Below are 27,364 nucleotides of genomic sequence, written 5' to 3'. Positions count from 1 at the left end.
TAGGATTGTGATATAAATCCTGTTAGACTTCTAAAATATAAGAAGTTGAATGTACTTACTTTCCTATTTTGTGCAATATAAATACTGCTCTAAACAATATCAAATAAGCAAAACCCCCATTTATCGGTAGAAATGGAATGTCAATAGAGAAGAGTACAACACCTGGAAGTCATCCAGAAAAGGAAAACAACTTTCTAGTACTCTGGCAAAACACACGGATTTACAGAACATACCCAAAATAACTTAGTGCCAAACACAGTCCTTAACTAGCAAAAGAGGTTCAGGTGACAGTTTCCAATAAACACTCTGTATGAGCAGTGAGCAAACTGGTGCTTATCCACCTTTAAAAAACATCAACCAAACCAGAGCAACCTGTAGTGAACACAACCAAAAATATCCCAAATGGTACACAATTTCTGGTGGACTGCCAGGTAAAGGAGAGAAAAGGGAAAAGGTTGCACGCTGCATGACTAAACGTGCAAAAAGCTCATTCTGTATTAAACTAGGAATAGGAATGTGAGAATAGAATGTTGAACAGACAAACAAGGCCATAGCAAAGCTTCAGCTCCACCAGCATCCTGTCTCTGACATGGACCTATAGCAGATGCTTAGCCAAAGATGAAGCACGAAGGATCATTCCCTTATTAGCCTCCTCCTCACTTTGGCAATCTGTACAGAGACTTCCCAAGCCACAGGTTGCAGCCAGAATGTCACAATTAACAACCTCTGCTGGGTCTCTCTTCCATTAATTTGTATAATCCCTTTTTGAACTCCCTTTACACTTTTGCCTTCCATAACATCCTGTGGCAATGACTTCCACAGTTTAATTATAATTGCTTGAAAACGTACTTCCTGATGCTTCCCAGTTCTCACCTTATGAGGAAGAGTGAAGATTACAATTTCTCACTTTCCCTCTTTCTATAATATTTATAATTTTATATATCTCCATTATAACCCTGTCCTTCTTCTTTCCACTTGGAAGAATCCCCATCAGTTAAATCACTTTTCAGTGATTCAGTTTTGTTATCTCTTCTTCTCCTATAATACCTAATGTTCCCTTTGCCTTCTTTTTTCTGACAGCTGCTGAGCATTCCACTGACATTTTGACACAGGTATCAGTGTCTTCGAGATCTCTTTCCTGAGTAGTGATAACCGGTTTACAACTAAGCTGCCTTCTTCCCTAGGTGCATCCGTTTGCACTCATCAGACATAGTATTTCATGTCATTAACTGTCTAGTTACTTAACATAGACTTATACCATCAGTTGATTTCCCCACCCCATTGTTCACCTTTATGGGTATGTTGAACAGCACAGGGCTCATCTAGACCCCTATGGGATTGTGCTGATAGTCTCACTAGATTGTGAAAAATGATTACTTATTTCTTCCTTGTCTCATCTTTTAATCTATTTACATTTAAGAAATCCTTTCTTTTTATCCCAAGAGATAGAACAAACTGCCTCTGATGAGCAACCGAATTATTCTGATTTTGGTCTCTAGATATTTAGTGTAAAAAGTACAGAAAAGATTCCCTTTGTCCTTGTCTACATTTGTTCCCAGGTGTTTCTGAAGAAAGCAGGTCACTCAGTTACTGGTTGGATTACTCATCCCTATGACTTGAAAAACAAGGAAAGAAAACACAGTGAGTACAGGTCTTTGAAGCTCTAGGGATAATTGAGATCAGCAGCACCTCTTAAATTAATCACAGGAGCACAGTGGAAGTATCAGCAAGGCAGATACTTTCCTTGTAAGTTTTTAAGACTTTAATACCTTTTTTATTTTTAATATTTTATCCTTTGAGCTGCTATTTTTAATTGTACTCAAAACCAGCATGGGAAGGTTTTTTTAAAACTGAGTACATCTGAGTTACAAACTGAACACTAACAGTATTTTTTGCCAATAAAGAAATTCTTTTTATTAGCCTACTCTAAAATACTAATTCAGATCTTAAATTTCAAGTACTCAATGCAGACCAATTGATGAACAATTTGATATTAAAAAAACCCCCACATAGTACTTGCTTAATAATTTAGTCCTTCACATGCTTTACATGGATGTGGAAACAAGACATCCAACAACAAAGCACATCAAAAGAACATCCTAGCAGCTATAGATGAAGCCCTCAGTGACATGGTTTACTGGCAGACTTGGCAGTGCTGGGGTAAAGGTTGAACTTGATAACCTTAAAGGTCTTTTCCAACCTAGTCGATTCTATGATTTTATATGTGATCAAACCAAAGCTTCAGCTAGCCCAAAAACCTCTGTGACACAGTACATGCCTTAGGTCCAGTATATGAACAAGCATATTGCAACACTCTCTGCAGTAACAAGTTTTTACAGTTTAGCTATGTGCTCTGTGAATAAGCTCCATCTTTTCTTTATTCCAAACCTGCCACCTTACACTGTAGGGCAATCATTTCCATGCCACTCAGGATTTCACAAACCTTCATTATACCCCATTTACCCCTCACTTTTCCTACGTGTTTTAGCCTCCCCTCACATAAAGGTTTTGAATACCATTTCCAGTTCTACTATGTTTCTGAAGATGCATCCAACACTCAAGACATGAGCACACCAGGAATTTTTAAAGCAACAAGTTAACGAGTATTTTTTATTTTTCCAAAGTTCAAATTCAGTCCTTCCACATTGCTTTAGAATGGGGTCAAGAGGAAGGATGAGGAATAACTCCTTTATTGAACACCCTCAGCACAACTGTGCCATAAAAGATTTTGAAATCTGGGAGAAAGGCAACAAAATTTAGGTTTTTAGACCTGCCTTTCTAGCTGTTGTCCTCCTGTTTCATAAGCAAAGATTATTTCATATGCATGTGAAGTGTGAAATAAGATTTTTTTTACCTAAAACAGTCCAACAGAGACCCAATCACGTCATCTGCTAATTCTTTTGGAAGTCTTCCAGTTATTCTACCAATTCTACAGAAGATAGAAAAGGTGGGGAGGGGGAGGGAGGGGCAGAAAAGCAAACAGTGATTCATTAGTTCTGCATTTGATATACAAGTCCTATAAAAAAAATCTAGTTACTGGAAGCTTACAGTAAGATTGACTGACTTCAAGATGACAATACACTGCCCTAACACCATTACCCTACAACAACCATCTCAAACTTGAAGAAAAAGCTACACAGTAGCGAGCTTAACAGAGAAATACAGTTTTTAAAGTGGAAGAGGAAAAAAAACAACCCCAACATTTTGAAGAAATGCTACTTTACACCCTTCGAATCAAGTCTTACCCAGAATGTTTCTTTCCTTTTATTTATATTCTATCTGAAATTTTCCTGAAGACCAGCACGATTCAGTACCAGACAAACAGACAAGCATGGTTTTGTACCATCAGCTGTGCTAAAGCCATTTGAAGTAACTTGGAATATTGACAATACACAGAAATTATCAATCTTGGATTACACCAGACTGTATTTCTATGTTGTTTACTGTAGATTATTAGTTTAGAGTAACCATAAGAAACCTACCCTTTTGCTGCAGACCACCTGACAATAGTGTCTTTGTCTTTCAGTCCAACCAACAATTGCTCTGCAGATAATTTATTTTAAACAAAACAGATTATTCTCATTTAAAAACATAAAGATTTATTAAAACTTTCAAAATTCATTTTCCTCTTAACACAACTGCCTCTTAGTTTATATAAAGATATTTGTATATACCTCTCTTTTTCACACCAGTATGACTTGAAATCAAAGAAACAAGAAAGATGTCAAAATCATTTTCTAAAAGAGAATTTGGTTTGAAATTTCAGGTACTGTGGAAGATTCCGACTGGAGCTCATGGTGCTTTTTCCAGTGGTTCATTAGATTATTCAGTTCTAAAAGTCTTCTGAAGCAAGTTTAGCCGCTTTATTTACAGCACATCCACCAGCAAGCTCGCAGAGCACCTGCTGTATGACCACATACTAATAAAAAATGCTGTTCCTTTGATACTACCACAGCTTAAAAATTTCAACCATAATTCTTTAGCTTTCATTTAACACAACTTTTCGGTTTTCACTATGTATTTTAACTCATCCTTCCATCTGTGAAAGGTTCAAGTTCTCTCTTTCATACTGTATTTCAGTAAATCCATTCCCCAACCCCACAACAAGTGCTGTAGTATTGAGTTTCTGCTTGAGATGCTGAAATCCAAATCATTTGAAAAAATGTAGTATACTTTAATCACTTGCATAGACTTAAACTTTATAGTCTTTCTAATTTTTCACTTTAGCACAGATACCTACATGACTTTCTTAGCCCTAAGGTTGTTTTTCAATATATGTTTAATTTGCAGGCATTAGAATGATTTTTATTCAGTTTTTACACACCTACAACGTTCTCAATCTCTCCTGGAATGTCATATTCCTCTTCATCATCAGCTTCATTAGCAGCAACTGTTGTCATTTGACTCTGCACAACTGAACCCTGAGCCTGCAGATTGGCAGCTAGAGATCGACAGCCACGCTGGTATCTGCACAAGGAACAGACACATGAATTGATTTGTCTGACTGAAGTTCCAACTGAACTAGGTGCATCCTGTCACAGAGCCTGCTGGTCAAGTTGCTACACCTCCCAGCGTACAGGTCTGCAGTTAGTTAGTGGTTGCTTTAAAGAAAAAGTATCCCACTCTCCCTCCTCCTGACCCAGTTGTCTTTTTTCCAAGGTGAGAAGAGCTAGACTATTTAAATGGCTCCTTTTCATTCTCTCTCCCTTTCCTGTTTCAGTATAACCTATTTTCCACTGCTGACAATAAAGAGAGGCAAAATTCCCATGCCATAGAAACCTCTCAAAAACTTAAAATATTAATAGAATCAACTTATTAAAAATTGGTTTTTAAATGTAAAAGCAAGCTTAGTACTTAGACCAAGCCATACTCGGATATTTAGCCCATGGTGTAGATACATTCTTGGAAGAGACACACTTGACATGTTAAACTGACTCTTGCCATTGGGCATGGTACACTCTTCACCTGAAAGAGAATTTTCTATGCCTAAGGACGTTCTCAAAAGTTGGTAAAAGAAACACAATAAAAATAGTCACCAAAGGAGCCTGCAATTTGAAAATATCAGTGCGAGAAATCTAGAAAAGAGTTTGCCCTCTGGCAATAAGTAAAACCAGACACCAAAACCTGACTAATATGCAAAACCAAAGTGGGATTGCAAACCACTTTTCCCCTGTGAACCTCCTATCGAATCAGGGTAGAACTATGTAATGGAAAAAGTTATGTTCACTCTTACAAAATTGTACTAAATCAACTTCAGTAACAAAGGTCACTTTCTTCCCATCTAAACCAAGTTATGCATTATATAGGAACAGGCTTCTGCTTGTGTAACGTGCAACATGAGAAGTGAAAAGATTTGGCCTGTCCCAGCACTAGTTTACTATACCAAAATGGAAAAAAATTACAGGAAACTAAATACACTGGAAGCAATTTACTTATTCCAAATAGTGCAAAAGAAGAAGGAGTTTGTTCCCAAATAAAACAGAGATTTCTTTCTCTTTTAGGTGAGGTTATGAGGACAGGACAGTAGTCAAATATATGGATTTAGGTATTCCTTGGCTTTTGGAGTGCTTTTGGATTTTTATTTTTATTTCAACTGTTTCAGCTTTAAACTAACCTCCATTTTGCTACCTTTGGTTTCACAAAGGTCAGTCCGAGCCTCTGAACAAGTTTCATCCCTAGCTTGCGAAGAACCATCTGATTACTTTCTGACAGCCTGCAGTTATCAAGACACTCAAGCACAGTAGCAGCTGTAAAAGAAAATAAACATGTTATAAAACCTGAAAAACCTCAGTAAGAACATAAGTTTTGTAAAGTTTTGAAAGTTCCTTAGAATATTTAGATTCCTAAAGGTATTACTAAGATGCAAATGCCTTATTACCTACTTTGTAGTAGCTTTGACACTGGTCAAATAGTGGTAATATTCTTCACCTACCAAACAGGAAGGATTGCTTTAAGCATTACTTTTGACTATGAAAATTATAATGAAGCTAGATTCTGAGAGCATTTATGCCTCTACTTCTCACTGGAAGTGACATGTTCCAGCATTTTTCAAGGTCTAAGAATTGCCAGCAGTGTAACAGAACCAGGAGTCAGAAAATCTAATTCCTTTACTCTGCAGCCAGTTTCAAGACTAAGAAAGTCCTCATTTATTCCTATTCCCTTTCCCCATTTGTTATTTTCAGGCAGCACCAACTTAACTCCTCTGGCACAGGAATTTTTATGACGATGAATGCCCATAAACATTTAGACATGAGAAATACTGTGTATGTGTAAACAGTCAGCAACGAAACCTTTCATTTGGGCACATCAAAGGTAGCTAAATTATTTGTCCAGCAAAAAACACAGACGAAAGGAGAATCCTGGATTAATGAAGTTCCAGGATTCAGAATTTTCACAAGGAACCGATTCCTGTTACAAATAAAATAGTCCTCCTGCATTTTCAATCCAAAACAATTAATGATTGTTTCGAAGGCTGATCAGTAGTTAATAGAGACCAACAGCTTGGGCTCTAAAGGACGGTCTTTCTTGCTATAAGCACCGCAAATACGGATGCACACTGGCAAAATACTCTGCAACCTCTTACTCCAGTCTTGGAGCAGAGTCTTCAAAATACTCAGAGATCAAAGATAAAACAATTGTTTCAAAGTCTGAGAAAATGTAGGATGTGACTTAAAAATCTCCTCAGATTTTAAAAAGGCTTATGACTTATCCTGACATACTAAAATGCTAATAAAATGCACACAGACAAAAAGGTAAAGCCACTAATGTAAAGCCAGTACTTTGATACCTTCCAACCTGGATTTTTTTGCAGTTGTAAAAGCTAGAAACTAATGGTTTAGGAGGAAGAGAGTGCAGAAACATCAATATTCACAGACAGAAAACCAAAAAGAATAACAAAATATAAGCCTCTTCCAAGTCCTGCCAACTCTTAATCACTAAAATATCTACAGACCCATGCAAATGACTTCAGGACTAGTGCTTATTTTAAAATAAAGTTCTATGTTGCAAAAGATTTCAAACAGTATCTTCCTTTGTCATTTGGCTGTTTTTTTCCCCTATTTGATCCTCAGAGCTGTTAGAACCTGTTATAATTAAAAATCTTTGATATTTTGTCTCTCACATTTTCTTATCCCAAACAGTTTCTGCCTGAATATCTACCTCTCAGTCATGGGCATTCTACTTTTTCTATGAAACATTTATTCACTGGTATGCCCCTGATTTTTCTCTTATTACCAGACTTGTAACTATTTAATACTCTTTCTATATGCTGAAGGCCAAAACATCTGATTTTACCAGCTGGGTTAATGCTGTGAGCCAAATATCTTCTTTTCATATTGATTATGATTATTGTGTCGTACAGTTGCATCTTTTAAACTACATAATTTTGTGTTATACCATATTTTATCTAGCCTGTTTATTATTCTGCTTGTCTGTCAGTCTTCTTGTTGTTTAAGCTTCCACAGTGCTGTCTGCTATTTCTACGTTATGACATTCCTCAATATTTTCTGTTTGTTCCTGACCAGCACATATGTCATTCCATTCTGTTTGCCCTACTATCTTATCTCCACATTTACTCAGATCTCAGGTATTTTGTAAGGAAGCATCTGCATCTCTGACACAGTAACTGAGAGAAGGGAACTGCTTCCCACACAAGAACTATGAAGTTTCTTCTCTGAAGTCAAAATAATTCCATTCAGTGAAATCACAAGCAGCATTCTAAAGTGAGTTTACATTATTGCTTGATTCCTGTGAATAGCACAAACCCTATTTCTGGTGCTTTGATAAGCTTCCCAAAACTGACAAGCTCTTTTGTAGTGTTTTGTAGTTAGCCATCATCTTTCCCTACCTCTCTTTACTGCTATCAATAAAAAACAAGCTAGTATTTTACAGCTCTGACCATATTCCAGGATTCGCTGTGAGATGAATGTAACTTCAACATGCAGCTACACTGTTCAGAAACTTCTGTGCTCTCCTTCTGGGTCCCTGTCTATCCCTAACTGTATCCATCTTAATCTCTCTCTGGAATTACTACATGATTCCAGCTGGGTCCTGTACACAGCAGGTTCTTTAAACCTGGGTTTTCTGAAATCCTGAGCTTATGTTGAAACTTAAAGATCTTCTGCAAAATTTCCAGCAGTACTATGTATAAAACCAATTTATATTCTAATGAATTTTAAAACATATTTACCACTTCTTATAGTTTGTATGTTCTGTGTTCAGCTCTGTATTACAGCAACTGGTCAATGCCAAATTCTTTGATGAGCTGTTCCAACATAACCTTCGCCACTGGCTTCTGCTTCTCCCTCAGTCATCCTTTCCCTCCCCCCCCATTTTGCATGCTTCATAACTTCCCTGTTGATTTCACTCTTTACAGCACCCCTTGTTTTCAGTTTAATTTTTCTTTCCTTTTTTTTAATTGGAATGGCTTTAAAACCAGGAATCAGGATATTACAAACTTACCATATGGTAAACAATCTTCTCTTTTGGCATGTTTAAATAACTGTGCCTACAATTAAAATAGGGAAAACAAACATGAGAACATACAGATTCTAAAACACATTATATCAAACATATAGTTCTGAAATACTTTATGCTTTTGAAATAATCAGTAGTGTTTACTAATTTAAATAGCATAAAAGGGAAAGAGTCTCGAGGAGCTGTTTTATTTCTTTATAAGTCAAGGATACTGCAAGCCCAGCCCTCCCCTCCTATCCATACAATCATGCAGGCAAGCCAACTCAGGGAGCTGAGCTGGCCAAAAAAACTCTAGAGAGAGAATGAAAAAGGATAAAAAGAAAAGAGAGGTGGGAAGCCACTAGTTTTCAGCCAGCTCAGCTTTCTGAACCATCCAGCTCAGTGCCTGGTCACACAAGCTGAGTGCAGGTGCAACCACAGCACCTATTATCTCAAACAGCTCATGTTGCTTTGAACCTCTAAAAAGTGAAGCAGAATTTGCAGAACATGAATACAAGCAAACGACCCAGGGGAACTCTAGATCCTGGCTGGGACTTCCTGACACTGAACATCTCCAAACTGAATAAGCCTTGGTGGTAATTTATTAGACAACCCAGCACACAGAACACATCAATGCTTTGGTCACTGCTCAGAAGCAGGAGAGGTGAACACACGTGAGTGTAGTTATTAGCAGCAACCACACACTGACAGGCAGGACACAGTCCAGGCTAAACTGCTGAGTATTTTATCTGTTTCCCCAACAGCTTTTGAGAACTCCATGTTAAACTAAACAAAACCAGCTACGGAAATTTCTGACTGCAAGCCTGCTACAAATATACCTCCAACGAACTTTAATTCCTGTGCTGAAGGATTTACAGAAGAGCAAAAAGCTTCCATAATAATTTTATATATAATTAAATACTCCAGAAATATTAAGCCCCAGCACTACAGTAAGACAAATGGACTATTAACACCTGACAAAAACATGTTAAACATTGGAAGTTTCCTCAGTTCGCTTAGTACGCATCAAAAAACTGTGTTCAGTCGCTTCTTTCTCCTTGCGTTGTCATTAACCAAAAGAAAAATCCTCCTCAATAAATATGCCTGGGAGTTAAACAAGAACAGACTTACCTCAAAAATATGTACTTTCTCACACATACCAAACACACACATGCCTCCTGTACTGCAGGTGTGGTTAAGAGCAACAAAGGCAATAAAAACACCTCCAGGCTATGTACCCATTCTAGTTTGTTTTGTTACTAAATTGCATTTTAGGATCCTAAATTAGCACTTCTGATCAGCTCTACTGCAAGCTATGTAGGAGACTTTGATAATATATGTTCAATTATTTAAGATTTTTAGTGTTTTTACAAGTAACTAGGCAATTGTAAGGCATCCACTGACAACCTACATTTACAAAGGAGTAATGCTACAGAACTACTTCAGGCCCAGAAGAGCAGCTAACAAACAAATACCAACACGAAAGGTATAAATATAGCACAGCTTTTCTCAACACACCATATCAGTATCCAAACAAAAAGCTATTTTCCAACTAACATACAACAAAACTCTGCTTGTGTTAAAAAGCCTAAGGAAATATGACAGACAATCTACAGAGCTTTGGTATAACTAACAAATGTAGATAGAATGCCTCTAAAATTTTTCTACCTCTCTGCTAAAACATGAAGGAACTCATTTCTTCATCACTTTGTTCCTGTGTTCTGCTTTAAAAACCTATCAGATGGTTTCTTCACAAGGTTAGCAAGTTGGCAGCAGATGCCAGGAGATCTTGCAGCATTTCTGCAGCACCTTATCTTCACAATTCTCCTCGTTTCTGCAGAGAAGTCCAGTTAAGAGCAAAGAGTGCTTTTAAAGCACACACAGACTGCCTCCAAATTATTAGGATTATATTCAAGCATATTCAAAACAAAACATAGTATAATTCTTGACGTAGTAATAACACAGAGAAAGAGCTTTTTAATACAGCCTTGGGAATACTGGGCGAATGCATTTGGATGTCTACACTTACACTTCATAGAATCACAGAATAGTTTGGGTTGGAAAGGACCTTAAAGATCACCTAGTTCCAACCTCCTGCCTCATAGTGAAGAATTTTTCCTAAGCTCTCATCTCAATCTCCCCTCTGTCAGGTTAAAGCCATTCCCCCTTGTCCTATGCCTTGTCCAAAGCCCCTCTTCCAGGTTTCCTGAAGCCCCTTTAGGCACTGGAAGCTGCTCTAGGGTCTCCCTGGAGCCTTCTCTTCTTCAGGTTGAACAAGCCCAGATCTCAGCCTGTCTCCAGAGCAGAGGTGCTCCAGCTCTCCTTCACTTCTTAGCACACTGTCTAGGAGCTCCTTCAAAGGCAGATGAGAATCCTCAAAACATCTACACACTTTCAGTCTTATGTAGTTCCTAAATTCTGGCACCTTTCTGTGAGTTTCTCTATGAATTTTCACATCCTTAAGGCCAACTTTGAATTCAGCTCCGACTCCTCAGGAAAAACAGAACTAGAAGCGCCGCAAGCAAGATGTGGGAAGAAATTAACCAACACACAACCAGGAAGTGAGAAAACTCTTCAAATATTGTACAAGAAATTTTTTTAATGCTCTTCTAAACAAATACCCAAAAAGGAAGAAAACGGCCTCACACACCTATGCCTCAATTCAGAACAGTGAACTTGACAGATTCCATTTCACAACCATTTCTATTATTTTCTAACAGAAAGGTGAAACATGTTTGACTATAAACCTAAATAACAATCTATTTTTATATCTAATATTCAACACAGAACATCTAGTCTCAAGCAAAATCCTGCACGGATTTGTAATATACTTTCAGATGTTGAAATCATCGTAGCAACTCTTCAGATACTGAACATAGCAGGAAATCCAGTGTCTGGGTTTTGTTCTAATTGTGGAAATGTCAAGAAAAGAAGTTTTCATAACTCCTTTATGAGTCAAAGTATGCAAAAGCATTCCCAAGTCCAAAGTTCTCAAACTTTTGAGCTTAGTATATATGTTTTCTAGGGGAAATAAAAGAGCACATTAACTAATGTTAGCCTTTGGGGAGGGGGGGTATGTATTTTCTTTCAGCATGTGCTACAGTAGGTCAAAGGTACTGTCTCAGAAAAATCCTGCAAACCTAGAGCTTACAAGGGCTATAGTGAAAATAAAAGTACATGCTGCAGGAACAGAAAACACACAGAAAAAAGAAGGGATCAGCATTACAGTATCCAGCTTAAACTTCCTGCCTTGAAGGAAGAAAAACATCCAAGGCACACCATTTCCAAAAATCTGATACAAACAAAGTAATTAATAAGCTTGGTTTGCCACCTGCATAGACATTTCAGTGTCAGCAACTAACAATACTCAAAGTAAGGAGCCTGTCTATTGGAGTATCCAGGCAATCAAAGTTACGCCATGGCCTCTTCACTTTAATGAGGACATACAGCATACACCAACTCACCCAACCTGTTGAACTGTTGAAAAGTATGTGACTCCCTCTCTTATAAATAATTAAGCCACCTACAAATTAGAGAAAATCAGTGGTGTGCAAGCAATGACGACTGTCAAGTCTGGTTTTGCTTTAGAAATAGCATGGTGCAAGGAAAACAAAGCCTAGTTTCTTAGTAATCCAGGAGAAACACACCACACCTTCCAATTGTCTGCATAACCCACTTTAGGCCCGACCTCCATGAGATATATCAATTGGGATCATCTCCAGGACATGTTCCCCAAGCTATACAAATCACCATTAAGGGTGGCCTGACTGTTTGGTAGCAAGTATATCTTCCTGCCGAGCAGGAGACACAACTCTGCATCTACCCTCTGGTTGTAACCAGCCAAGTCAAGGACTGGGAGGATAATTTCAGCCTCTATGGGAAGAGAAGAAAATGATCTTTCATTACTCTGGAGCACCCCCTAGTAGTCACACAACATTCAGGTCCAGGGAAAGCTATCAGCCATCCCTGCCTCCAGGGCAGATGTGGGGAGGTAAACAAGGTGAGGGAGGCCATGCTGTCAGAATAATAAATTCACTTGAAAGTAGAGAATATTTAATGCATTATATGTGCAGCTAATGGCAAAATAGATTAGTTCAAGCCCTTGTTCTTACTATGTCTTCAACGCAGATAGTAAAATATTACTCCTTCTGTAAGTCACACATTTGTCAGGGCATTGACCATCAACATGTTGCTTAAGCTGACAAACTTCAATACAGAGCCCAGTTAAACGGGTGGCAAAAGGAGTTTAGTTTTCTTAGGATTTTAGTTATCTACCTGTTGAGAGCTTGAAAAGTTTAGCCTAACATGTGGAGAGGTAAGAGAATCATTCCTTTCTACCTTACCAAGACTAAAAACACAGATTTTAAATACTTGGAAGAAAAAAAAAAAAAGAAGAGGCAGCTTAAGACACCAATATAGTCTAACAGGAAAAGAAACAGTCTTATGATAACAGAATTTCTAAGCCTTAAACTAACTACAGTACTTCTGGTGAGAAGAAAACAAGAAGTATCAGACAAGGCCCCATTAGAATACTCTGTGCCACTCAGAGAGGAGACGCAGTGCTTCCAGAAAGGGGTCAGAGCCCTGGGTATCTGCAGACACTTCTTCTCCTTACATCACCATTGCTTGTTGTATACCTTTATCACCAACCCACTAAGCAACAACACCTTCTGAAAAAAACAACGCCAATAGACAATCCTAACATCACTAATTCTTTGAGAATGCCAAAAATATAGATACTTGGGAAACATTCTATTTAGAAATATGCTATTTTTGTGCCTCTGGGTCCGAAAGAATAGAGCTAGAGAGTTCTTTCTTCCCTGGAGCAAAATTTACATAAGCATGTAGCTATTGCTAAATAACTTTTGCATTAGAGACAGCTCAGGGAAATGCCCTGTTCTTAAGACTCTCGAGTTTCATCAGATCACTGTGTAGGGCGTTTTATTTTTTTTAATTATTACTCACACTTGTATACTGAATCACTTATAAAACAAATAAGGTTTAATAAGTTTCAATGCCCAAGGCTACCTCAACATGATGACATCTCTGTCACGCAAGAACTGGGAGTGCTGCACCCTGCAGCAATAACTAAAAAGCTGTTTGATATAATGGTAGGTTTAAAAGCAAACCTCCAGACCAAGAGAATTTAAAATGCAGATTCTTGAAACAGGTTAGAAGTTTCCGTCAAGTAAACAAATGTTATAAAAAAAAAATAAAAATGGAGTCATTTCATATTAACCCAACATTTCGAATCCCTCCGCCATACAAATCCAACATTGATAATCCTTCAAATACACCAAGTGTCTAAACACAAAAGTGAATTTAATTCGATACTGAATTGAATTCAACACTGCAATGTTAGTTTCAACTAAAGAGGGCAGTTTTAAAACCTAAATCTGAAATGTTATAAGCAAAGACTCCTGTTTGTGCACACCTGTTGTGAAATGATATATTACTGGCGACAGGTGGAAAGAGAAAAAAAGGAAAAAGCATTGGTGGAATTAAAATATGTAATGCAGGCTGCGTGTTCCAACAGGAATCCTGAAACAGTAGTACTTGTTCTACACATAATGCTGAGTTAGATTAAACAGTAGCATACCTAATCACCAAGACTTAAGGCCACAAAGAGGCAGATCAAAGTGCAGCAACGTCGAACTACTCACTGCGTACCTAACTTGCAGTTTCAGTTCATTGAAATGCAAGAGTTTCGTGTCTTTTTAAAACAGTTTTGCCATGCCAATCTCTCTACAAGCTATTTCCTACATGCGGGTCATAAGCAGCGTAATACCATAATCCAACTGAAATCCACCCAGTTAGGGGCAGCCCTAAACTGATCTGATGGACAGAAAGACTTGTTATCCCCACCCTGGTGGGTTACATTCCCGAAACCTGTTACATTCCCAAAACCTGCCTTGCTGTCCTGACCAGAAACTGAAAAATGGTCTTTTTCTCCCCTGCTTGCTCAGAAGGAAATGCCCAGGCAACTACAGTTTGACTTTTAAAGTAACAAATTTCTGGAGGAAACAAAGCGCAAAGAACTTTGAAGCTTGTTGACACAAGTTTTAGCTGTCCCTCATGAGGATGTGTTCTGCTTCACACACTTGGCAATTACTTCCTATGTTTCTGTACAGACTGCTAAAATCTTGTCTGTCTAAGAGAAAAGGTTCACTTGTTTTAAAAACTCCTTTTATTTTCAGCTATTTTGGTTTAACAATATGCTATCGTTACAAGTATGTTACAAAGTTCTTAATATTAAGCTCTCAAAATAAATATTTCCTACTCCACTTAAGCACATCTCCATACACACATACCTGCACACATATCATTCTGAGAACCTTCAATTCCCTAATGATCTAATTCATGCTTACATTGTAGTAACTAAAATTAAAAAAGGAAGACTGAATGCAAGAAAGGCTTTAAAAGTTCAGTCTGCTCATAGCTACCAACTGGAACAGGAGTTAGGAGCTGTAGGACACAAATAAAACTGGCCTGAAACACTTTCTCCTATCCCAGAGAGAAGGAAAAACGAATGCAAATGCAAGAAGGCTCCTGCTTCCAGGTATATTGTATCACATTCCAGTTTCGATTCTACTTGTTAAGTATTCACCTGTTTCGCTTAGTATGCACTAATGAACAGGTGGATAGAGCCAAAGCCAAACTCAAAGGAATTATGACAGAACACTAATGTATTATACATCCTGCAGGTCTCATCATGCACCTAGAATGGCAGTCAGTCTCCCTTTCCAGATCTGACAATAAAATGATGAAACATCATTCTGTCTTTTGAAACATACTGCAATGCATACAAATAATGCTTCCTCCTGCTTAAGCAGCAAGTCCTAAGTTATTCTAAATATAGATCATTTCTTGTATCTTCTGATTTGGAAGAGCTGCTAGAGAGGAAACAAAAAAAAAACCACCCAAAAAGACACACAGCACACACTTGTTCCAGAACTTGGCTTTGATGTTTAGTAACATACTGTGTACGAGTCCTCATAGCTATTAGTTAACAAGAGCTGCAGATTTATGCAAATGCTAGAAACTTGTACAAACACCAGCAAATCCTTCAACCTGTGCAAAGACTGGTCAAGAGCAAGTCATCACCTCCACTTTGATCAGCAACAAGAACAAGAAGTAACAACTGCACCTGCACAAACTGCCCCATTCTACCCAAAGATATTTAGACATCAAAATCAAACAGATACCAAAACTGTTATTCGAGTGCTTCAAAATGCACACCAACACTTTTCAGGGTGTAAAACTACAAGAAAGCTTTTATAAAAAGATATTCTTTGAATGTACAGGAGGAGTGCTATTGTATAGCAGTGGTTGAGGTATTATAGACTTTTTCCCATGCATAGTATATAAATTTTAAAACCCAAATTAAGAATTCAGCACTTTTGAGTCATAAACTATTGTTACTTCACCAGGCAAGGAGCATTAAACAGAAAACTTGTTCAGATTAGCAAGCAAACCCATCGGAAACAGTGCATTTTCTCAGACTGCTGAAGGACCCTAACAAGTTTAGTATGCCTTCGTAAAACTAGTGAGAACAATATTTGAGTTGAAGAATGGATACAACTTTCTAGAGTCACTTGCATTTTGGTTACCAGTTCTAGGAGAGACCACTGCTATACCAGAAGCCCAACCTCTGCATTTTATACAGCTCCAATTTTTTCATTTATTTCAAAGGTTTTGTTCAAAGAAAAAACAAAATAATCAAACCAACCAACCCCGACCCAAACTGAATTATGAAATGATTACTGATATATAATCAGATATTTAAAAGCATTTTTGAGAGTTATTTATCAGTATCTATACTGGCAACTTCACTTTCATTTGGTGATGACAAGAATACTTAAAGAAAATATACATATATGGGAAGTTACAACTTCGAAATTGTGGAGGAAATTCTAGCAGTACATAATATTATCCTTTTTTAATAAACACACATTAACTCTCTGTGCCTTTGCTATTGAAGGTCTACCATGGCAGTATCATATGACCATAAATAGAACTATCTATCTTTTAAAAGAGAAAAAAGTATTTACCAGGGCCTGGAGCATTCCATTCATAACAACAGTCCCCTCCATGGACTGAAAGGAGGATTTAGATAACACGGAGAGCGTCCAGTCCAGGAAGTCTGCCATCCTTTTCTGCTTGACATCAGGGCGGACAATAAACCTGTCACAGAAAAAAAATGAACACTGCAGTTACTAACTTCATGACTTCCAGTGAAAAATAACTTTTCCTGCTATCCAAACTGGTTGCAGTTCCTAAATACAACTTGCCAATGGATATTTTGCTAAATTGCTGAGGGTGGGAGCACTCCAAACCATCATAAATTCAGCCCTTCTGTCTCTGAGCAAGGCTTTGACCCAGAATTCCACTTTCACTTCAGTCTATAAACTTGTATTCTAGAGATTTCTCATCTTAATTGTAAAGCAATAACCATTCCAAAGGTCCATTAGAATTAGTGAAAAGCTCAAACAAATACAAGGATTCCCTCCACCATTCTCACCAAGAAGAGCTATTCTGCACATCTGAAAATGGGTGCAAATCCACAGTTGGTCCATGCTGCACTGTTAGCAGCCTGGCCCATAAGAGTAATCATCAGTGCTACACTGGGGGTTTGTAGATGTGAACAGCTCAAACACTTGTTATTTAACACACTAGATGGGTCAAGAGATGTATTTTCACCTATCTTAGGGCAAAAGAGGTTCATCATGGTTAAACTACTTCTGTAAACCTATAATCATCAGTGCCAACCAAGCTACAGTCAGGGCATCTGCTTCAGTTATCTGATTTAGTGTTCCTGGCACTTAAAAACAAGCAGAGATTCAGACTAAATTAAGAAACTTTGTTCTTAATGCAGTCAAAGGAAACAAGGTACATGGGAAAGCCCCAAAAGTACAATTCATAGTGCTCAAAGAAGGATGTATGCAGAGCCTGTATCTAGTTACTTTATACACCTACAAAGTAAATGAGGAACTACACCAAGAGTTAACTAACGGGAAATATTAAACACGGAGAAGACAGGAAACAGTGAGCAGGTATGTGATCACCTGAATTATCTTCAAAGTCAGCATCTGTTGTGTTCAGCAATAAAACAGTGAGGATTTGGGGCAGGGGTTAGTTTGGGGGGTGGTTTGCTTTATAACCAAGCAGCAAGGACACAGCCTTCTCTTGCACAACAGCGCAAGTGAGAGAAGTAACCTGTAAAGTAGATGAACTGGTTCCTAGACCCTTTCTTAGCCCAAAGGAGTTTAAATCTTATTTTCCCGAAGGAGTGCCATAACCTCCAGACTAGAAGCAAGATAAGCCTCATCCCCCCCTACTGCAACCAGGTCCCTGAGCAGACAGAAAGAATTCATGAAACAAATTCCAGCTCCTCTGCCCTTGAAAAGTAGATTACTTTGGAAAACAGGGGATCCTGATGGTTCTCTTGAAACTCATTAACTCCCTAAAGGAGGAACCAGAACCCAGACTTCCTCTTCCTCCCCAAGCAGTTCCCTACTCAGTGCGTTACTGAGTTAAGACTCCTGTATCTCATCTCTCTCCTTGTCCTTGGATTTTTGTCTTCCTGCTTACCTAAGAAGATGAAGCAGTGATCTCTTCTCTGAATAACTATGCCCATTCATTAAAGAATTGATCTGGGATATGAAAGCAGTGAATTCAAGTGCACCAAGGCCAAAATGCTTTCGACCCAGGTCTTCCAATTCCTGGTGAAGTGTTTTAATCATTAGATTATTTTGAAAATAGTGTTTTCATAATAAACTAAATAATTACAAGTACCCTAGATAGTAACTTTCCTCCCCTTACAGCCTTACACACCTTCATGCAGCTGGTACTAGAACCAGCTTAATGTATTCTATCACCTTACTTGTTATTTATACTTTTATAAAAATTAATTCAGCCAATAAAATGGAGGTGAAAAGAACATAAGACAACTGATAATAACACACCTGCCCAGTACCCTGCGTTCGGATGCAAGGCCCTTATGAAATCCCCCTGAAATCCAGGGTTGAACACTGCATGAACACAGAGTTTTGCTGAATGCAATGCTGTAATCAATCACATAACTATATATATGCTTCCACTAGTAATTTAGTTTTACAGATACCCTGGAGAACAAATGAAGTGCAAATTCAATTAGCATAATGCGATGAAAGAATCTTTTTAAATTACTGTCACCCTTACTTGAGAAGGCTTCCAAACACTGGATGTACCTTCAAGAGTCTATCCCAGTTCGTTGATTTGCATGTTTTTCTGGGGTTTTAGGAAGCAAAGAAGATAAAGGGCATATTCGGGCACATGAATGCTCAAGAGTAATTCACTCTATGTCACATTTCCACCTTAAATCCTCTGCTTCTGTCAACCTGTCACAAGGCAGATGACCAATGCAAACACAAAAATCCTAAAAAAGCAGCTTCCAATTATCACTTCCAAAATGACTGCAAAACCTAATTAGGACAAGGAAAAAAACCTACATTCTGTCACATGGAAATAAGTATGTAACAGTCAAGTTTATTTATTGAAGACAATTAAAATGCTTAATGCATTCACTTAAATCTTGCTCTGAAATACTTTGGAGCAAACCAGAAAAGCACAGGACCAGAGAACTGTGATTCTGCTCTCAAACTCCTTCATGAATTTTCTGCATGACTTTGCCAGTTCTAAAACAAAAGTGTTTGTTTTGTTATGAGATTCAGAACTGCACCGTTATACTCAACTAAATACACATTTCTAAAGCACTGAGTCCTGTGACTGAAGCTCAATAATTTAAAGTACATGAACAGTTATTTCCTCAAAAAGACAGCCAGAATCTGCTCTACTAAACGTTATATTTAACAACTATTTTGATACAATTAATGTCTCAATCTGGAGGAAAAAGTTAACGCAGATTTTATTGTTCAGACCAGCTCCCACATCCACTACCATCATTTCATCTTGTTCGCTCACCTACAGAGCCTCTGCTCCTACAGCTACACTGACAAAACTACGTTGGCAGAGCCCCCTAGCGTAGACAGAATAAATGCTGGTGTAAAGATTTTTGTAAGGGTTTCACTTGCTTTAAAAAGAAAGAAAAAACAATAGAAATAGCAAATGACAAACTGAGCTGACTAAAGCCCACTTCTGCTAGAATATACTGGAATATGTACTGTGATATACACTGGACAAAGACACGTGTGTACTGGCACAGTTTATGGTCTTTGTAATTCATTTTCATATGCATCAGAAACGAACTCTTCACTAATGCAGGAGGAAGGAAGAGCTACAGAAGTTCATTATTTCAAATTTATAAACAACCCCACCACCAGTGTCACTGAAATGACACAAAAGCCCCATCAGAACAACTGCACCTCTGTCACACATTTTTGGGTGTCTGAAGACCAACCATGTAAAACAACAGGATTTAGAAAGTTCCATTATCCTACACCTGCTTAATTTCATGAATTATTTGCCAACAATAAACCTAAGAAAGCAGAAGTACTGTTTTCTGGATGACAGAATGAAGAAAGGGACAAGATGGCCATTAAGAAAATAAAGTCTAGCACTACTTCCTTTCACATAAGTTCTAATAGTAAACATCAAGCCAGTAGTCCTACATACCAATTCTCTGTTTAGCGTGCAACACGCTGTAAAAATCAGCAGCAACACAAAGAAACTGTATCTTTCTCAAACCCTGTAGTACAAACATTATAAATTGCCCTGGAAGGCAATTGAAGAGTATCCTGTTAACAGTGAGGATCTGTATCACTTCTGATAGGTACCTGTTCCTCTAGTAAGCAGAAAAAAGCCAGACCATGTCCAGTAACAAACACACTATTGGATCTGATCCAAGCAAGTTTTACATCCCACATACAGCTGGCAACTTCCAGTCCTCCCAACGCTGTCATTAGCAGAGTGTCAGACTAAAATATGGCAGCAGAAAGGGGAATTAGCTTTTCCCTTTCTGCCAAGAAGCACAAAAGAGACTTACTTTGAAACCAGCACAGCAGCTGCATCTCGAGCCTTATCACTGACAACCAAGTAACACTAAGGGTAAAAGAAAACTAACTGTAAAGGAATGCATACATGTAGATTTAATAACAACTATATAACTTTGTACATGAATATACTACTTACGATTACAAACATTATGATCATATATTTTATGTAATTATGGTTACAAACTGAGCTTGTAAAATTACTAAATTTCCCACTTCCCGTATCTCAGATAACAAAGTTTCCCTTCTCGTCTTTCAAAATGAATTTACTGAAACCTTAACTTACAGTCATATTTGTGCCACTACAAACCTACAAGAGATAAGCCAGTGAAGTGCTGCAAGTGTCAAAAGCATAAGATGTTCAGGTATTTGTGGGGAGGGCATGTTGTTTATTTTTATCTTAAAAGGCTGACAAGTCAAACACTTTGGCTTATGCTTAGTGAAACTTTGTGGAAAATCCTTCATGCAGTCATAGCTTCCAACGTTACTAATCCTGATCAAAAGCTGATTTTCAATATAAATCATCAAACTTGGCTTTCAGAAAAAGCTGGCTACTGTTTTCAAATGCTAAAAGCTGTTAACGTAATCTAGGGCATGCAATCATATCAGATAGTTGTAAAATAAGATAGTTTATTGCTTGTGGGAAAACAAGTAACAGTCCCATCTGACACTAAAACAGCAAAACACATCTTGAAGATTCCAAAACTATAGAGAAATTCTTTACAGATCAGACACAAAACATATGGGCTTAAATAATATTCTGAAAAGACAATAATTTATTACATATTGGAAGATAAAGCCTAAGAAAAACATCACAGGTTGGAAAATATTACAAGAGGTTTTATACTTACTTTTGCTATTGTAAGGATGCGATCCATTGTGGGCACACGAGTGTGCCCCTCCTCAGCGATATTGCCATCAAAACGCGCCAGATCAAAAGGAATCAAGCATATCATGGAGAGCCACAGCAGAAGCATATAACGAGTTTCCCAAGTCTGGAAAAGAATGGGAAAACAGAATATGCACTCCCTTTTCTGCAATATATTCCAACAAAGTGCCTGAAGCACAAACTATCCGCTGGCTCCAAGGAACTTTCAGAGAGAGATGATGAAAACTCTGAACCTGAACACTCTGAAACACCAAAGGAGACAGAACTACAAGCAATTCCAAACAGGAAAACAGTAACAAAATTAATGGACCCTTCCCTCTGAATCTGAAATCCAGACAAGTTTATTTCCTTCCCAAAGGAAAACTACGTTACTGTTTTCCTGTTTGCTCCTTCTTCCCTCAGCCCATTTGTGCCTCCAGTCACAAATATGAAATAGGTTCTTCTTTCTAATTTCCTCTGTACTGCTATCATGGGTTTACTGAAACAACTTTAGATGTGTTTTGTGAGACAGACAGACAAGAAGTAACTTTTACAGGCTTTAAAGCTGTACAACTACAACAGCAGCAAAGTGATCAGAATTGATAATGTTTATTAAGAATTTATTTTAACTCAGAGCAGCAATAGAGTTATTGCCTTCAGATCCATTATTTTTGTTACTTGTAATAGATTATGATCTCTCAAAATTAATCTGCAGTAATAAGCTTTCTGGAATTTTTACCTTTCCTTATTCAAAAATAGAAGAATATGAACTATGGTATGTTGGATCAGATGATCCTTATCAATCCTTAAGGAAGGATCCTTATGGGCCCCTTCCAACTCAGGCCATTCTATGATCTCAAAACATGCTTAAAAATTATTTGCCTAAATATTTTTTTCAAATCAGAGCTCTTGCCCAGAACATTCCCAGCCAAATAAAGCCTTAAATCAGGCCACACAAGGAACTGATGGCACACTGTTTCTCATTTGCAAACGGGTAGGAAAAAAACCTGAAATTCTAGAGTTATTTTTCGCACTCAAGAATGTATTATCGAAAGGCAAAAATTCCTCATGCCATAACTGTGCCATTTTCTCCAATCTTCACCTCCCTCCTTTCAAAAGAAAAGTGTAAGAAAACCAAAATCAAAGAAACCCACAGATCTGAACATAAATATTCGGGGATTGGGGAAGAATAAAACATTTTATGAAATTAGACCAGGAAAATTAACTATCATCTTCATTTCCTCATCAAAATAGAAGTTCTCACACTAACTTTGACAAAACCCCAGGGTTTAAAAATTAACCTCTTAACATTAAGAGGGATAAATACATAAAACTTAAATACACCATTTCCTGTGATTTTACTTTTATGACTTCCAAGGTAAATTAACATGACCCTTACTGATGCACATAGCACAAAGAGGATTTTTCAGTTACTCCTTTTACAAGTTCAGTATCTTTCACTGCCTTTCTTATTACTGTTGTTTCAATGAATTTGTTCCCCTATACAAATGGCTAAAGATTTCACTTGCACCTCTACAACCATCACTTCTAAATCTTCAGAACATGTTCCATGAAACAAAACCACAAAACCTCTCCTTCAATAATAAATTTCTCTTCTGACAAGATGACTATCACGCTAAATCACAGAATAGTTTGGGTTGAAGGGACCTTAAAGCTTATTCAGTTCCAACCCCTGCCACGGGCAGGGACACCTTCCACTAGAGCAGGTTGCTCCAAGCCCCTGTGTCCAACCTGGCCTTGAACACTGCCAGGGATGGGGCAGCCACAGCTTCTCTGGGCACCCTGTGCCAGCGCCTCAGCATCCTTAGAGTAATGAGCTTTCTAACAGCTCATCTAAATCTACCCTCTTTCAGCTTGAAGCCATTCCCCCTTGTCCTATCACTAAAATCCAGATGTTCAGTTAACACTAGACAGGGTGTGTCACTCCTTTATACACTTTTTTCCAGATTTTTTTCTTAACACTGTTCATCAGCTTTTTCTGCTGGAGACAAAGAAGTTAAACAAAAAGTAAAGCAAGTTCTCACCTCAGGGTCTTTTGGATTCTGGTCTACAAGCATATCCAACACAGGCTGTAGATCCCGTACTTCATGAGGAAACAGTGGGAGGAAAACTTTGTATCCTCTCACCTGTAACAGAAAGTTTCAAAATTTAATAAACCATTTGGCACTGTCAAGTGCTGAGGAAAATTAAAATACCCTTTAAGAAGCTTCTTGTATATGATCCTCATGTAGTATAAATGTAGGTTATGAATTAAGGTCTTAAATACCTTGAGATTTTTGCATTTTACAAACTTATTAAGGATTAACGGATTGCTAATACTTTAACTTTAAAACAAGGGGCCTCTAGGAGATTGTCTAGTCCAACTCTCCTGCCAAAGCCTGGTCACGCACCACAGGCTGCCCAGGACCATGTCCAGCAGGGTATTCAGGATCTCTAGGCATGGAGATAGCCCAACTTCCCTAAACGATCCACTGCAGTGTTCATTCCTCACAGTCAAAACATGTTTTCTCATGCTCAGATGGAAATTCCACAATCCATCTAATTCTTCATCATACTTTACCGTTCCCTTTAACATTATGATTCCGGTTTTGTCACTCAGTATCTCAATGTCTGCAATTTTTTATTGGTTTTTTTTTGCATGCAGGCCTTGATTTTTACTACTCTGGATCATTAAATAACATAAACTATCAGGAAAATGACAAAAAAAGAGAACCACTCTTTCACAGTACAGCTTAAAACATTTTGTTGCATTGCTTTGTCAATTACTTCTTTATCTTACTGTTTTTGAAGGTGTAGGGTTTTTTTATTTAAGTAACAAATACGTATTGAGAACTTACATATTTCAGTTACTTTTGGGGTTTTTTACCTTCGTAATGATGTAAAGAAATTTAAAAGCCAGGTGAACAAGTTGGGGAGGAGATCCGTTGTCCCGTACTATATCCAACAACGAAGTCATCATCCACTCTAATGAAAGGGGAAGGGGAAAAGTGAGACTACATGCAGTTAGCTTACAGCTTCTCATACTTCTAATAATAAAGAGAGAGGTAGTAGCGTTATAAGTAATATAAACCACAGCAATCTTCTAATGCAAATATGGACCTTCTAGTTTAACAGATTTTCAAGTATATACACAAAAAATATTTAGAGATGACACTCGTACCTAAGTGACGATCCAACAAGTGAGGTTGCTCCTGGTACTTGTCCATTATACCTGAAAAAGGAAGGTATCTGTAATAAACTAGTCAAATTAAAGGCTTTTACAGGCATTAATTGCAAGATACACCCCAATTCTATCCAGCTTTAGCTTAAGATTTCTGTATCCTTGAGCTAGGTGCTGCCACCACCTGTAAGCGAGGTCAAAAAGTAAGAACACTACAAAGAGGTAACTGTAAAAATACAGTTCGTGCCCTTTCACAGTGCAATCATTTACCTACACTGAATCATAAAGTCCCTTTAGGAGTCTCTCAAATTACCATGACCAAAGCTCACAGCACTCACTCGGTTTGCTGCTATCCTTCACTGCAGAGCTCCTTGTGGCTCTCCTTTCCTAAGCACCACTTACCAGCACACCATTTCTGAAGGAACTCTGCAAACAGAGGTCAACATTGAACCACTGTAGACTGCAGCTGCTCCAGATGTACCAGCTTTACACTGGACTCCTACCCACACAGTGACCAGAACACTGCTTTACACCTTTCTGCCCTGCTGTTCACATCTTCTTCGTTAACATATGGAATCCCACTTACTTTAACACACTGTTCTATTTGTTGGCATGCCAAATTACTGATTGTCTTTAAAAACACAGACCAAGATATTTCAACATCAAGAATTGGAGTAGCATGACTCTTTTCTAACCCTGAGGCTAATACAGCCATGGGGAAATTCTCCCTGGACACGCTGGGCTTCACCACAAGGCTATCTATCCTCCCATGCCTGGAACCTATTTAAAGATATAGTTCCACCACTGAGGATCTGTGCTGAAATGAGGTATGGCACCACAAAATTCTTACCTCTTTCTTTTGAGCTACCTCACTCTAGCAGAAAAAAACCCAACACAGGACTACTTTGCATGTGAAGATGCACTACCCAATCCTCAGAGCTAGTTTTTCATTTTGAAATAGAATAGAGGAAATTATTCAGCAAAGAACATAGAATCCTTGATAAATTTTAACCTGGAGGAATACTAACTGTAGCTATTGCTGTCTGTGTTCCTCAAAACTTTTCACATTACTTTATCTTGCTGCCAGTAATATGTTATCTTCCTTTTGGGAACTGACTTGAGGGAAGACAAACTGAATATTGAAAAAAACCCTGAGAACAACTTGCCACAGTTTTTAGAAACAAAGGCATTTCAATGTAAACACAGAATCAACAAAAAGCAACTACAGAAATGAGAGCTGGATCTCAGAAGAGATCATCAACTGATCCAGTATTGCACTGGAGATTGCCTGGGTCATTTTAGATATTTGGTCAGAAAAAAGCTTTGTAATTAGAAAACTACAATACTTTCTTAATCTCTCCTTTTCCTGCATTTATGTTTCTCACAACTTTGCTCCCTACCCCTTTTCTCCACAAGTGAGAGATCCACAAGTGTCACATTAACACTTAAATTTAAGATATAACTCAAAAGTGCTGCAGTTGACAAGTGGATGACGCTGTACAACCACTTTCAACGGTATCCTTGGCGGGTATTTGTGCAATTCCAACCGGATACCACAGTGCTGCCTTCTATCAAGAGGGAAGCCTGAGCTCCTAATCATCAATAACTTCCCATTGTAGTTAATGGTACCTTGTCCTGGGTTCAGCTGTAGCAGTCACTTTTCTCCTTCCTAGTAGCTGGTGCAGTGCTGTGTTTTCACCTTTAGTCTGAGAACAACACTGATAACACACCGATGTTTTTAGTTGTTGCTAAGTAATGTTGACTCCGATCAAGGACTTTTCAGTCTCATGCTCTGCCAGTGAGGAGGGGCGCAGGAAGCCGGGAGGAAGCAGAGACAGGACACCTGACCCAAACTGGCCAAAGGGGTATTCCATCCCACAGCATGTCATGCCCAGGATAGAAACTGGGGGGAGTTACCTGGAAGGCCCAGATCACTGCTCAGGTCGGGCTGGGTATCGGTCAGCGGGTGGTGAGCAGTTGTATTCTCTCCCCTTGTTATTTCCCTTATCATTATTGTTATTGGTGGTAGCAGCAGTAGTTTTGTATTATACCTTAGTTACTGGACTGTTCTCATCTCAGCCTGTGGGATTTACATTCTTTCGATTCTGCCCCCTATCCCTCCAGGAGCAGGGGGGAAGAAGGGAGGGAGCGAGCAGGTGCGTGGTTCTGAGTTACCGGCTGGGCTTAAACCACAACATAACTTAAGCCGCAAATGACAGAATTAGCGAATACAAGAAATTCCATCACCACGCCGAACAACAGCTCTCAAGCAGATGTGGAATTTAACAGCAAATTCCTTATCTTTCCAAATTGTTTTCCCAAATCACAGTCCAGCAATCTAAAATAAAACCCTACATCTAAATGAGAGAATGAACTGGGGAAAAAAAAATAAATCTATTATTAAAAAAAAAAAGGGGGGAAAAAAAGAGTTCTTAGTTTTCCCTACAACATCATGGTTGCAGGTTAAACAGTGTACCTGTCATGGCTTAAGCCCAGCTGGTAACTCAGCCCCATGCAGCCATCTGCTCACCTCCATCTCCCGTTCCCCCCTGCCAAGGCAGGATGGGGAGGAGAATCAAAAGAACATAAACCCCACGGGCTGAGATAAGACCAGCCCAATAACTAAAGTATAATATAATACTAATAAAAATGATAAGAGAAATAACAAGGGGAGAGAGTATAAAACTAAAAGGGGAAAAGGAAAAGAAAACAATAAACACACATGATGCAGAATACAATTGCTCACCACCTGCCAATCGATACCCAGCCCGACCCGAGCTGCAATCGGTCCCTTCCAGGTACCTCCCCCCCCCAGTTTCTGTCCTGGGCACGATGTGCTGTGGGATGGAATACCCCTTTGGCTACTTTGGG

General features: G+C 38.3%; 1 protein-coding gene across 4 annotated transcripts in view; it reads right to left on the bottom strand.

Moving 5' to 3' along the window:
* TBCD (tubulin folding cofactor D) overlaps positions 1 to 27,364 on the bottom strand; it is a 124,898-nt gene that overhangs the window by 95,296 nt on the left and 2,238 nt on the right. For 3 of the 4 annotated variants that reach the window (XM_030506223.1, XM_030506224.2, XM_030506225.2), the window contains exons 3-13: positions 24,494 to 24,544; positions 24,200 to 24,297; positions 23,358 to 23,459; positions 21,296 to 21,439; positions 20,438 to 20,493; positions 16,506 to 16,638; positions 8,461 to 8,506; positions 5,615 to 5,747; positions 4,325 to 4,467; positions 3,483 to 3,543; positions 2,855 to 2,929 (exon numbers count right to left, since the gene is read on the bottom strand). In XM_030506223.1, the coding sequence (XP_030362083.1) occupies positions 2,855 to 2,929; positions 3,483 to 3,543; positions 4,325 to 4,467; positions 5,615 to 5,747; positions 8,461 to 8,506; positions 16,506 to 16,638; positions 20,438 to 20,493; positions 21,296 to 21,439; positions 23,358 to 23,459; positions 24,200 to 24,297; positions 24,494 to 24,544 (1,042 nt within the window). Of the gene's footprint in view, positions 1 to 2,854; positions 2,930 to 3,482; positions 3,544 to 4,324; positions 4,468 to 5,614; positions 5,748 to 8,460; positions 8,507 to 16,505; positions 16,639 to 20,437; positions 20,494 to 21,295; positions 21,440 to 23,357; positions 23,460 to 24,199; positions 24,298 to 24,493; positions 24,545 to 27,364 lie in introns of those variants that run through there. The other variant, XM_030506226.2, reaches the window with a different exon arrangement.

Source organism: Strigops habroptila, chromosome 14 (assembly GCF_004027225.2).
Source record: "Strigops habroptila isolate Jane chromosome 14, bStrHab1.2.pri, whole genome shotgun sequence".
NCBI lineage: Eukaryota > Metazoa > Chordata > Aves > Psittaciformes > Psittacidae > Strigops > Strigops habroptila.
The sequence above is the reverse complement of the archived record's forward strand: the minus strand, read 5'-3'. Positions and strand labels throughout refer to the sequence as shown.